The sequence below is a fragment of the Embiotoca jacksoni genome, unplaced genomic scaffold (assembly GCF_022577435.1).
Source record: "Embiotoca jacksoni isolate LCO1_2020_lvr unplaced genomic scaffold, fEmbJac1.0.p SCAF_75, whole genome shotgun sequence".
Classification (NCBI taxonomy): domain Eukaryota; kingdom Metazoa; phylum Chordata; class Actinopteri; family Embiotocidae; genus Embiotoca; species Embiotoca jacksoni.
The window spans coordinates 239,088-253,763 of NW_027185431.1; the positions used below are offsets into that span (position 1 = coordinate 239,088).

The 14,676-nt window shown below is 44.3% G+C and overlaps 1 protein-coding gene across 6 annotated transcripts in view; it reads left to right on the forward strand.

Annotated features, from left to right (window-relative positions):
• LOC138215433 (receptor-type tyrosine-protein phosphatase mu-like) overlaps positions 1 to 14,676 on the forward strand; it is a 110,420-nt gene that overhangs the window by 54,206 nt on the left and 41,538 nt on the right. For 4 of the 6 annotated variants that reach the window (XM_069177580.1, XM_069177585.1, XM_069177582.1 and 1 more), the window contains exons 15-19: positions 1,979 to 2,160; positions 2,254 to 2,348; positions 5,660 to 5,696; positions 8,762 to 8,836; positions 14,281 to 14,413. In XM_069177580.1, coding sequence (XP_069033681.1) covers positions 1,979 to 2,160; positions 2,254 to 2,348; positions 5,660 to 5,696; positions 8,762 to 8,836; positions 14,281 to 14,413 — 522 coding nt within the window. The remainder of the gene's footprint in view (positions 1 to 1,978; positions 2,161 to 2,253; positions 2,349 to 5,659; positions 5,697 to 8,761; positions 8,837 to 14,280; positions 14,414 to 14,676) is intronic. The other 2 variants (XM_069177583.1, XM_069177584.1) reach the window with 1 other exon arrangement.

The window sequence follows — 14,676 nt, forward strand, 5'->3', positions numbered from 1 at the left end:
ACAGTCGGTGTGAACTCTGACACCTGCTGGTGGAAGACAGAACATGAACTCTGAAGTTTACCAGTGTTTGGTGTCGTCAAACAGCGAATCAGTCGAGTTTCTCTCCAGTGTTTTGAGATCAGATCTGAATAGTTTTAACTGTTTTCTGAAGTCAGTAGAGTTTTAATTCAGTCGTCGAGTTTTAATTCAGTCGTCGAGTTTTAATTCAGTCGTTGAGTTTGAATTCAGTCGCTAGAGTTTTAATTCAGTCGCTAGAGTTTTAATTCAGTTGTCGAGTTTTAATTCAGTCGTAGAATTTTAATGTAGTCGTAGAGTTTTAATTCAGTCGCTAGAGTTTTAATTCAGTCGTCGAGTTTTAATTCAGTCGTCGAGTTTTAATTCAGTCAGTAGAGTTTGAATTCAGTCGCAGAGTTTTAATTCAGTCACGAGAGTTTTAATTCAGTCGCTAGAGTTTTAATTCAGTCGGTAGAGTTTTAATTCAGACACGAGAGTTTTAATTCAGTCGGTAGAGTTTTAATTCAGTCGGTAGAGTTTTAATTCAGTCGCTAGAGTTTTAATTCAGTTGTAGAGTTTTAATTCAGTCACGAGAGTTTTAATTCAGTTGCTAGAGTTTTAATTCAGTCGTAGAGTTTTAGTTCAGTTGCTAGAGTTTTAATTCAGTTGCTAGAGTTTTAATTCAGTCGTAGAGTTTTAATTCAGTCGTAGAGTTTTAATTTAGTCGCTAGAGTTTTAATTCAGTCGTAGAGTTTTAATTCAGTCACTAGAGTTTTAATTCAGTCGTAGAGTTTTAATTTAGTCGCTAGAGTTTTAATTCAGTCGTAGAGTTTTAATTCAGTCGTAGAGTTTTAATTCAGTCACGAGAGTTTTAATTCAGTCGCTAGAGTTTTAATTCAGTCGTAGAGTTTTAATTCAGTCGCTAGAGTTTTAATTTAGTCGTAGAGTTTTAATTCAGTCGGTAGAGTTTTAATTCAGTCGGTAGAGTTTTAATTCAGTCATGAGAGTTTTAATTCGGTTGTAGAGTTTTAATTCAGTCGGTAGAGTTTTAATTCAGTTGTAGAGTTTTAATTCAGTCACGAGAGTTTTAATTCAGTCGGTAGAGTTTTAATTCAGTCGGTAGAGTTTTATGAGTTTTTAAACTTTTGTAGAGTTGGAGGAGTTTTATTAAACTTCTGTTCAGTGACACCCCAACCCCCTTGTTGATTCTCCTTTTTGCTCTGCAGACTGAAACTCTCATGAAGCTCCATAACAGAGGTTGTCAGGAGGCTTTAAATCACTGTGGTAACAAGGAGAAAGCTCCTCCTCCCCTCTGTCACATACACAAATAAATAGCTGGTGTTTCTTTGTCCTTTCAGTCTGTTGTTGTTTCTCTCGAAGCCGACCGGTGAACAATAATTCATTTTCCATTCTAATCAGCTGACAGCCCAATGAAGTGATGGTTCTCATGTATAACTCCTCCCTTTGTTTTCTGTCTGTATGTCCTCTACCTGCATGGAGGGTTTCACTGCAGTGCCGGCAGGACGAGATGAACGAGCAGTTTAGTGTCACACTGTTATACAGTCACGGCCTCTACGTACAGAGAGAGTGATGGAGGGGAGGAGAGGGGAGGGGGCATAATGGAGGGGAGTAGGAGGGGGGGAGAGGAGGGTGATGGGGTGATGGACCCGCTCCAAAGGTTCTGCAGAACCTCAGCGGGTGTCTGGAGTAATTTCACCTAAACAAGGAACCAAAACAGTGGATCCTACATTTCCCATCATGCAGCTAGTAGAGCTTTTCTTCAGCGTCTGGTTAATGACCTTTGACCTCCTCGACTCTGTGATGTCACTGAACAGACGTTAACAAACACAATCAGACTAACCAGCTAACTAACTGACAGGTTATCTCTCAGGTTAGCAGCAACGAGCTAAAACCTCCTAACTAAGTGGTTAACATCCTGTCTGTGTGTGTGTGTGTGTGTGTGTGTGTGTGTGTGTGTGTGCAGTAAGTACCAGGTGGTGGTGGAGGAGGAGCGCCCCCGCAGGCAGAGGAGGGGTACTGCAGAGATCCTGCGCTGCTATCCGGTTCCGATCCACTTCCAGAACGCTACGCTGCTCAACTCTCAGTACTACTTCAGCGCCGAGCTGCCGATGAGCGAGCTGAGAGTACCGATGCCCTTCTGTGTCGGTCAGTTAGTTAGTTAGTCAGTCAGTCAGTCAGTCAGTCTGTCTGTTTGTTTGTTTGCTGGTTTACTGACCTGTTTACTGTGTGAATGAACAGGTGATAACCGGACGTACAGCGGCTACTGGAACGTTCCTCTGCTGCCTCACAAGAGTTATGGAATCTATTATCAGGCTGTTAGTACCGCTAACGGGGTGAGTACACACACACACACCTACACACACACACACACACACACACCTACACACACCTACACACACACCTACACACACCTACACACACACACACACACACACACACACACACATACACACACACACACACACCACACACCTACACACACACACACACACACACATACACACACACACACACACACACACACACACACACACACACACACCTACACACACACACACACACACACACACACACACACCTACACACACACACACACACACACACACACACACACACACATACACACACACACACACACACCTACACACACACACACACACACACACACACACACACACACACACACACACACACACACCACACACCTACACACACACACATACACACACACACACACACACACACACACCACACACCTACACACACACACACACACACACACACACACACACACACCTACACACACACACAAACACACACACACACACACACACACATACACACACACACACACACACACACACACACACACACATACACACACACACACACACACACACACACACACCCCTCTGTCTCCACCCACCTCGCTGTCTCTGTCTCCACCCACCTCTCTGTCTCCACCCACCCCTCTGTGCCCACCCACCTGTCTTCCTCCACCCACCCCTCTGCCTCTGTCTCCACCCACCTCTCTGTCTCCACCCACCCCTTTGTCTCCACCCACCTCTCTATCTCCACCCACCCCTCTGCCTCTGTCTCCACCCACCTCTCTATCTCCACCCACCCCTCTGCCTCTGTCTCCACCCACCCCTCTGTTTCCACCCACCTCTCTGTCTCCACCCACCCATCTGTCTCCACCCACCTCTCTGTCTCCACCCACCCCTGTTTCCACCCACCTCTGTCTCCACCCACCCCTCTGTCTCCACCCACCTCTCTGTCTCCACCCACCCCTCTGCCTCTTTCTCCACCAACGTCTGTCTCCACCCACCCCTCTGTCTCCACCCACCCATTTGTCTCCACCCACCTCTCTGTCTCCATCCACCCCTGTTTCCACCCACCCCTCTGTCTGTCTCCACCCACCCCTCTGCCTCTGTATCCACCCACCCCTCTGCCTCTGTCTCCACCCAACTCTCTCTCTCCACCCACCTCTCTCTCTCCACCCACCCCTCTTCCTCTGTCTCCACCCTCCTCTCTGTCTCCACCCACCCCTTTTCCTCTGTCTCCACCCACCTCTCTGTCTCCACCCACCCCTCTGTCTCCACCCACCTCTCTGTCTCCACCCACCCCTCTGCCTCTTTCTCCACCAACGTCTGTCTCCACCCACCCCTCTGTCTCCACCCACCCATTTGTCTCCACCCACCTCTCTGTCTCCATCCACCCTTGTTTCCACCCACCCCTCTGTCTCCACCCACCCCTCTGCCTCTGTATCCACCCACCCCTCTGCCTCTGTCTCCACCCAACTCTCTCTCTCCACCCACGTCTCTCTCTCCACCCACCCCTCTTCCTCTGTCTCCACCCACCTCTCTGTCTCCACCCACCCCTTTTCCTCTGTCTCCACCCACCTCTCTGTCTCCACCCACCCCTCTGTCTCCACCCACCTCTCTGTCTCCACCCACCCCTCTGCCTCTTTCTCCACCAACCTCTGTCTCCACCCACCCCTCTGTCTCCACCCACCCCTTTTCCTCTGTCTCCACCCACCTCTCTGTCTCCACCCACCCCTCTGCCTCTTTCTCCACCAACCTCTGTCTCCACCCACCCCTCTGTCTCCACCCAACTCTCTGTCTCCACCCACCCCTCTGTCTCCACCCACCTCTCTGTCTCCACCCACCCCTCTTCCTCTGTCTCCATCCACCCCTCTGTTTCCACCCACCCCTCTGCCTCTTTCTCCACCAACCTCTGTCTCCACCCACCCCTCTGTCTCCACCCTCCTCTCTGTCTCCACCCACCCCTCTTCCTCTGTCTCCATCCACCCCTCTGTTTCCACCCACCCCTCTGCCTCTATCTCCACCCACCTCTGTCTCCACCCACCCCTCTGTCTCCACCCTCCTCTCTGTCTCCACCCTCCTCTCTGTCTCCACCCACCCCTCTTCCTCTGTCTCCACCCTCCTCTCTGTCTCCACCCACCCGTCTGCCTCTGTCTCCACCCACCTCTCTCTCTCCACCCTCCTCTCTGTCTCCACCCACCCCTCTGTCTCCACCCACCTCTCTTTCTCCACCCACCCCTCTGCCTCTGTCTCCACCCACCTCTCTGTCTCCATGCCCTCTCTCCACCCAGCCCTCTGTCTCCGCCCACCACTTGGCTGCAGCTCAGTATATAAAAGGCCCCGCCCCCGGGTTTAAGGGATTGGCTCCTTCGGTCTGTGATGTCAGAATGTTTTTCAGACTGCAGTAATTCAGCTTCCTTTCATTTTCCTTCCAAAACCTAGATGAGCGAAACTGAGACAGTCACACACACACACACACACTCTCTCTCACACTCACACACAAACACACACTTACACACACACACACACACACACACACACACACACACACACACACACACACACACACACACACACACACACAGCAGTTTAATGGGAGTGGAGATAGTTCCAGCAGCCTGACCAGTGACACTAATAGGCTGCAGAGTGTGTGTCAGTGTGTGTCAGTGTGTGTGAGTGTGTTTTGTCACATGTGTGTAATAAAATGATAATTGTTCAGTGTTACACAGTCGCAGATCGTATTGTGTTCTTAATTATTGACGCTGGAGCTTTAATTGGTGTGTGTTGAATAATGCAGCGACAGAAGTGCTTTTTACTGTCGACATGCCGCAGACACACACTGCGGCTGGTGTGTGTTTATGTCTGTGTGTGTGTTTATGTCTGTGTGTGAGTGTGTGTTTGTGTCTGTGTGTGTGTGGTGTCTGTGTTAATGTCTGCGTGTGTGCATGAATATTCATGAGCTCTTATGGTTAATTTGTCGCTTGTTTGTTAAAACCATAAAGACACAAGATGTTCTCTTTCACCAAAACCCTCCTCACTGTGTGTGTGTGTGTTTGTGTGTGTGTGTGTGTGTGTGTGTGTGTGTGTGTGTGTGTGTGTGTGTGTGTGTTGGTGGTTAAATGCCAGCACAGGCACTGATCCACAGCCATTTGCCTTCTGCCTGCTGTGTTTACAAGGACTGTGTGTGTGTGTGTGTGTGTGTGTGTGTGTGTGTGTGTGTGTGTGTGTGTGTGTGTGTGTGTGTGTGTGAAGTGCCAGATGTGACAGCTTCCATGTCTTCCATTAGTGTTGACAAGAAACTAATTGTGTCCTTTCTCCAGGAGACGAAGATCGACTGTGTGCGAGTGGCCACTAAAGGTAAAAGAGAGCTCTGCATTTTATTTTGAAAGGTTCTCCAGTTCATTTAATTTGAAAGGTATTGAGTTCAGTTTAATTTTTTTTTATTGAACATTTATTTAAAAAGAAAAGTGTAGAAATGGTTTTATCTTCAGATAAATGTGATTGCAATTTTTTGTTTTAAATGTGTGATACCAGTTTAATTATAGCTGGTATATAATGCACATTTATTTTTAAAGGAGTTGTATGCATTTTATTTTTAAAAAAAACAACATTATAAAATGCATCGTATTGAGAGAAACATGGAGTATCTTTTATTTTGAAAGGAGACAGAGCACACTTTAATTTGAAAATACATTTTATGCTGAAATGTGTATAGTACATTTTCAAGTTTTCACAGTTCATTTTATTTTGAAAAGTATTGAGTAGATTTTTGTGTTGAACAGGATTCACTTTATACTTTATTTTGAAAGTTGGGGATCATTTCCTTTTCTAATATGGTCCGTAATCATTTAATTAGATAAGTATTCAATAACATTTATTTTGAAAGGTGTTTTATGTGTATTTTGTTTTGAAAAGGGTATACACACACACACACACACACACACACACACACACACACACACACACACACACATGCTAACACAAGACTCTGTGCGTGTCCAGAGAGCTGTTCAACACAGCAGCCCAACACGCTGCTGTCCCCCCCGATGAACATCCAGGGTTATCACACACATACACACACACACACACACACACACACACACACACACACACACACACACTAATTGACTGTTGCTGCTTTAATCAGCTTTTATTGGAGCTCAGTTCTGCTCGCTAACGACACCAGATGCTGATTGGCTCTGCCGGCCCCTTGACACCTGTCAGTCACGCTGCAGCAGCCAACCCCGTCTCCCAGAGGGGTTCGTGTTGGGGAGCGCAGTCCACCCCCTTCCCTTTCAGTGTACCCACGATGCCTTGCAGCGCTAACAGTGAACAGAGCTGATGTGAATGTAAAGAAGAGCTGATCATCTGCTGAATGTTAAAGGGACAGTTCAGAGACACACAGAGAGACAGACAGAGAGAGACAGACAGACAGACAGACAGACATACAGAGAGAAAGACAGACAGAGAGACACACAGAGAGACATACAGAGAGAAAGACAGACAGAGAGACAAAGAGAGACAGACAGACATAGAGTCAGAGACAGAGAAACAGACAGACAGAGAGAGAGACAGACAGACAGAGACAGAAAAATAAAAGTCTAATTATTACTCTTTTTTTTGTCTATATAAAATCATTTATAAATTGTATTTGTTTTATTCATCTACAGCTTATTATTATTATTATTATTATTATTAATATTTATATTATTTATGTACATACATGTAAACTGTATGTAAAGTATGAACATGTTAAAGTCATGTACACCAGCAGTTTACAACACATTGTTATTAAGTGACATATAAATACTAATTTACACGTGTGGACATAAACAATCTACATGTATGTTAGAGCTACATGTATTCCTATGAACACTTTAACATACGTGTTCTGTACACAAACTACACGTCTGGTTCTTCAGATCCATGCTGTTACGTATCGATCAGATTCATTGAACATGTATGTACATGTTTACAGCTGCTTCTGCTGCATGATTGATTACTAATGTCTGACGATTGATCAGCTGCTCAGAACCTTTCTTCCAGGTCTAAAGCACTTCCTGTTTGAGGTGGGCGGGGCCCGTCTCACTAACTAAAGCACTTCCTGTTTGAGGTGGGCGGGGCCCGTCTCACTAATTAAAGCACTTCCTGTTTGAGGTGGGCGGTGCTCGTAATGATGGTTAAAATGATTCGATGTGAAGAATAAAATGACGCTGTGTAAGATGAAAACTGTAATGTCTCTAACATCTGTAGTATCTGTAGTATCGCTAATACTTCTAATATCTTTAATATCTCTAATAGCGCTAGTATCGCTAGTATCATTAATATCACAAATATCGCTAATATTGCTATTATCGCTAGTGTCGCTAATATCTCATATCTCTAGTATCTATAGTATTGCTCATACTTCTAGTGCCTTTAATATATCTAATACAGCTAATATCGCTAGTATCACTAATATCACAAATATCGCTAATATCTCTGTTATCTTTAGTATATCTAATATCTTTAGTATCTCTAGTATCTCCTGCATCTGTAATAACTCTTGTTTCTCTAGCATCTCTAATATCTTTTGTATCTCCAATATCGCTAATATCTCAAGTATCTCTAGTATCTCCAGTATTCCTAATATGTCTAATATCTCTCTTATCTTTAATATCTCTATTATCTCTAATATCTCTAAAATGTGTTGTATCCTTAATATCTTTAATATCTCTAATATCTCTAACATCACTAACATCTCCTGTTTAACTTGTCACCCGTTGAGAATCTCAGATTGTGATCCATCAGACCTCAGGACAGTTGTCCACTTCACCTCAGTCCATCTTCAATGATCTTGGTCCAGAGAAGGCGGCGGTGTTTCTGGATCATGTTTCTATCTGGTTTCTTCTTTGGAGAGTTTTAACATCATTTGTGGACGCAGCGATGAACTGTGTTCACAGACGATGGTTTTCACAAGTGTTCCTGAGCCCATGCAGTGATTTCCACTCCAGAATAGTGGGTTTTTTTTTTTAATGCAGTGAAGATCTCCAGCATCAAATATTGGTTCCGTTTCAACATCTGATATGTTGTCTTTGGTTTATTTTCAATTTAATATGAGTTTGCAAGATTTATAAATCATTTCTTTCTGGTTTTATTTAAATTTTACACAGTGTCCAACTGTCCATCAGGTCGCAGATGATGAGAGGAGATCTATGAGTCATGTGACTAGTGTGAAAGATCACATGACCCGTCAGACGTAGAAATAAAAGGATGAACTGCTCGTAGCTTCGTTACAGCATCATCGTGAATCCTCACGTTACGTACTGATGAGGGAGAACATGCTGCATGTCACTAATCTTTCTGCTTCAGTACAAACGCCTGCTACAGCCTGTCTCTCTCTCTGCACCTGTCTCTCTCTGCATCCATTCCTGGATGAGCAGCTGCTATAATCGTCACCCAGCTCACCACACCGTACATTCGCATCGCCCCAGCCGCCGGCGACAAGCAGCTAACAGGTCAGACACACACAAACACACACACACACACACACACACACACACACACACACACACACACACGCAGACACACACACACACAGACACGCACACACAGCACTAACACTGTCAGTGCCATCACTCTGAAGAAGTTCAGCACTCGACCAGCAGGGGGCAGTGTGACAACGAGAAACTCGTATAAGTTTTACGACGTCACCGTTTTCTCAACATTAACGTTATGATGAACTTATCGAGGGTCGCTATGGTTTGTGTTCACGTTGTCCAAACACTGAAAATATTCTGGTTCAGATTCTAGTCTGCCGCCCAGTGGAGACACTTTTTAACCCTCCAGATACACAAACAGGGTTACCGACATGACAACAAGGTCACTAACATGACAACAGGGTTACCGACATGACAACAGGGTTACCGACATGAAAACAACGTTACCGACATGACACCAGAGTCACTAACATGACAACAGGGTTACCGACATGACAACAGGGTCGCTAACATGACAACAAGGTCACTAACATGACAACAGGGTTACCGACATGACAACAGGGTTACCGACATGAAAACAACGTTACCGACATGACACCAGAGTCACTAACATGACAACAGGGTTACCGACATGACAACAGGGTCGCTAACATGACAACAGCGTTACCGACATGAAAACAGCGTTACTAACATGACAACAGCGTTACTGACATGACAACAGGATTACCGACATGACAACAGCGTTACCAAAATGACAACAGGGTCACTAACATGACAACAGGGTTACCAACATGACAACAGGGTCACAAACATGACAACAGGGTTACCAACATGACAACAGGGTTGCTAACATGACAACAGGGTCACTTACATGACAACAGGGTCACTAACATGACAACAGGGTTACCAACATGACAACAGGGTCACTAACATGACGACAGCGTTACTGACATGATAACAGGGTTGCTAACATGACAACAGGGTTACTAACATGACAACAGGGTCACTAACATGACAACAGCGTTACTGACATGACAACAGGGTTGCTAACATGACAACAGGGTCACTTACATGACAACAGGGTCACTAACATGACAACAGGGTTACCAACATGACAACAGGGTCACTAACATGACGACAGCGTTACTGACATCACAACAGCGTTATTAACATGATAACAGCGTTACTAATATAACAACAGTGTTACTGACATGACAACAGCGTTACTGACATGATAACAGCGTTACTAATATAACAACAGGGTCACTGACATGAAAACAGCGTTACCGACATGAAAACAGCGTTACTGACATGACAACAGGGTTACCGACATGACAACAGCGTTACTAATATAACAACATGATCACTGACATGAAAACAGCGTTACTAATATAACAACAGGGTCACTGACATGAAAACAGCGTTACCGACATGAAAACAGCGTTACTGACATGACAACAGGGTTACCAACATGACAACAGCGTTACTGACACGACAACAGGGTCACTAACATGACAGCAGGGTCACTAACATGACAGCAGCGTTACTGACATGACAACAGGGTCGCTAACATGACAACAGCATTACTGACATGACAACAGGGTTACCAACATGACAACAGGGTTACTAACATGACAGCAGGGTCACTAACATGACAGCAGCGTTACTGACATGACAACAGGGTCGCTAACATGACAACAGCGTTACTGACACAACAACAGGATTACCGACATGACAACATTTTTACCAAAATGACAACAGGGTCACTAACATGACAACAGGGTTACCAACATGACAACAGGGTCACTAACATGACAACAGCGTTACCGACATGAAAACAGCGTTACTAACATGACAACAGGGTTACCGACATGACAACAGCGTTACCGACATGACAACAGGGTCACTAACATGACAACAGGGTTACCAACATGACAACAGGGTCACTAACATGACAACAGCGTTACTGACATGACAACAGGGTCGCTAACATGACAACAGGGTCACTTACATGACAACAGGGTCACTAACATGACAACAGGGTTACTGACGTGACAACAGGGTTCCCAACATGACAACAGGGTTACTAACATGACAACAGGGTCACTAACATGACAACAGCGTTACTGACATGACAACAGGGTCGCTAACATGACAACAGCGTTACTGACATGACAACAGGATTACCGACATGACAACAGCGTTACCAAAATGACAACAGGGTCACTAACATGACAACAGGGTTACCAACATGACAACAGGGTCACCAACATGACAACAGGGTTACCAACATGACAACAGGGTCATTAACATGATAACAGCGTTACTAACATGAAAACAGGGTCACTAACATGACAACAGCGTTACCGACATGAAAACAGCGTTACCGACATGACAACAGGGTTACCGACATGACAACAGCGTTACTGACACGACAACAGGGTCACTAACATGACAGCAGGGTCACTAACATGACAGCAGCGTTACTGACATGACAACAGGGTCACTAACATGACAACAGGGTCACTAACATGACAACAGCATTACCAAAATGACAACAGGCTCACTAACATGACAACAGCGTTACTAACATGACAACAGCGTTACTGACATTACAACAGGGTCGCTAACATGACAACAGTGTCACTTACATGACAACAGCGTTACCGACATGACAACAGCGTTACTAACCTGACAACAGCGTTACTGACATGACAACAGGGTCGTTAACATGACAACAGGGTCACTTACATGACAACAGCGTTACTGACATTACAACAGGGTCGCTAACATGACAACAGTGTCACTTACATGACAACAGCGTTACCGACATGACAACAGCGTTACTAACCTGACAACAGCGTTACTGACATGACAACAGGGTCGTTAACATGACAACAGGGTCACTTACATGACAACAGCGTTACCGACGTGACAACAGCGTTATTAACATGATAATAGCATTACTAACATGACAACAGGGTTACTAACATGACAACAGCGTTACTGACATGACAACAGCGTTACTGACATGACAACAGCAGTACTGACGTGACAACAGCGTTATTAACATGATAATAGCATTACTAACATGACAACAGGGTTACTAACATGACAACAGCATTACTGACATGACAACAGCATTACTGACGTGACAACAGCGTTATTAACATGATAATAGCATTACTAATATAACAACAGGGTTACTAACATGACAACAGCGTTACTGACATGACAACAGCGTTACTGACATGACAACAGCGTTATTAACATGATAATAGCATTACTAACATGACAACAGGGTTACTAACATGACAACAGCATTACTGACATGACAACAGCATTACTGACGTGACAACAGCGTTATTAACATGATAATAGCATTACTAATATAACAACAGGGTTACTAACATGACAACAGCGTTACTGACATGACAACAGCGCTATTAACATGATAATAGCATTACTAATATAACAACAGCGTTACTGACATGACAACAGCGTTATTAACATGACAACAGCGTTACTGACATGACAACAGCGTTATTAACATGATAATAGCATTACTAACATGACAACAGCGTTACTGACATGACAACAGCGTTACTGACATGACAACAGCATTACTGACGTGACAACAGCGTTATTAACATGATACTAGCATTACTAATATAACAACAGGGTTACTAACATGACAACAGCGTTATTAACATGACAACAGCGTTACTGACATCACAACAGCGTTATTAACATGATAATAGCGTTACTAATATAACAACAGGGTTACTAACATGACAACAGGCCAATAAATAATTAACCCTGCCATGTTTTAACACTTTAATATTGTTCCGCGTACCGTCCTGTCAGAGAGCACTCTGCTGCTGAACAGGTGCAATACACACATACTCGTTCAGTTTAAATGTTTACCAGCCTGAAGGCAACACACACTCCTATAGATCGGTGTGTGTGTGTGGGGGGGGGGAGGTTGTGTCACCAGCACGCCTCAAACACTAAGAGCTGTTCGCCTTGTATACACACTGTAATACACACACACACACACACACACACACACACACACACACACATATTAATACACGCACACCTCCCACTCATCGTGACTGGCTGAAGCCCCGAAGCAGAAAACAGCTACACTTTCACATAAAAACAGCTTCTCTATGGCCTGCTGTGACACACACAAGCACACAGATTTACACACACAAAGAATAACACACTAACTTACACTGAAACACACACAGATAAATTCTGTCTTCAAAGCAGTGTTTTGATAGCCTTTAAACTGAAAACAGAAGCTCTCTGCCTCCGAGGGGGTGATGATCTGTGTGTATGTGTTAGCGTGTGTGTGTGTGTATGTGTTAGCGTGTGTGTGTGTGTGTGTGTGTGTGTTAGCGTGTGTGTGCGTGTGTGTGTGTGTGTGTGTGTGTGTGTGTGTGTATGTGTGTGTGTGCGTGCGTGTGATGAAATATAGATACAGGAGGCAGCGGATATTCAAGCTCATCTGACCTTGAAGAGACAAAATGAAAACAGGAAATAAAGGAAACTTTCTCGACGTGTCAGAAGCCATTTGCAGCTGAACTGGGCCGACTGGTTCTGTTCTAGACCACGACAGACCTGAATCTGGTTTACTGGGTCCTGTACTGGTTCCTCTAAATACCAGCTGGACACCTTTGTCTTAATCAGAGGGAGAACAGGTTGATTTCAGTCCCACGTGTCCTCAGTGCAGTTGTGTCCCCACTCGGATGGATAAACCTGAGACTGATGACTGATGGCTGCTGTCAGCGTCTGATTGGAAAAGTGGAGTCGCTCTGAAATGACACATTACAGCAACGTTCCTCATCTACCGAGTCTCACACACACACACACACACACACACACACACACACACACACACACACACACACACACACACACACACACACACACACACACAACAGGGTAATGGGTTTTTCATGGGACTGACATACAATCACATTATACAGTCAAAGGAGAAGGACTCGTTTTTCCATCCCTCGTCAGTTATTAATGGTAGTTAACAGTAATTAATGATAGTTAACTGTTATTAATGGTAGTTAACAGTAATTAATGATAGTTAACTGTTATTAATGGTAGTTAACAGTAATTAATGATAGTTAACTGTTATTGATGGTAGTTAACAGTAATTAATGATAGTTAACTGTTATAAATGGTAGTTAACAGTAATTCATGATAGCAGTTATTAATGGTAGTTAACAGTTATTAATGGTAGTTAACTTTGAGTAATGATAGGTAAGTTATTAATGGTAGTTAACAGCAATTAATTATAGGTAAGTTATTAATGGTAGTTAACAGTTATTAATTGTAGTTAACAGTAATTATCGATAGTTAACCGTTATTAATGGTCGTTAACAGTAATTAATGATAGTTAACAGTTACTAATGGTAGTTAACGCTGGTCACTGGTTTCAGGAGCTGCCACCAGGAAACCAGAACCAGAACAGGAGAAACAGTCGGATCACACTGTGAAGATCGCTGGGTCCATCGCCGGCATCCTGCTCTTCATCATCATCTTTCTCGGCGTCATCCTGCTGATGAAGAAACGGTAAGACGATCACGAACATGCACAGATCACATGACACAGAGAACTCTGAACACGAGGTTGGATTGTTCTCTGCTGAGGAGGAAACAGCCTGTAGACACTGCGTCCTCCCAGCAGGGGGCGCTGCTGCACACTGAAGGGAAATGTAAGAACAGATCGGTCCAACTCACAGAGGACATTAGTGTGTTTAAAGTTGAACAGTGTGTGTGAATACGTGTTACATCAAAGAATAATAATGTGGACGACACAGAGGATGAGGAGGATGA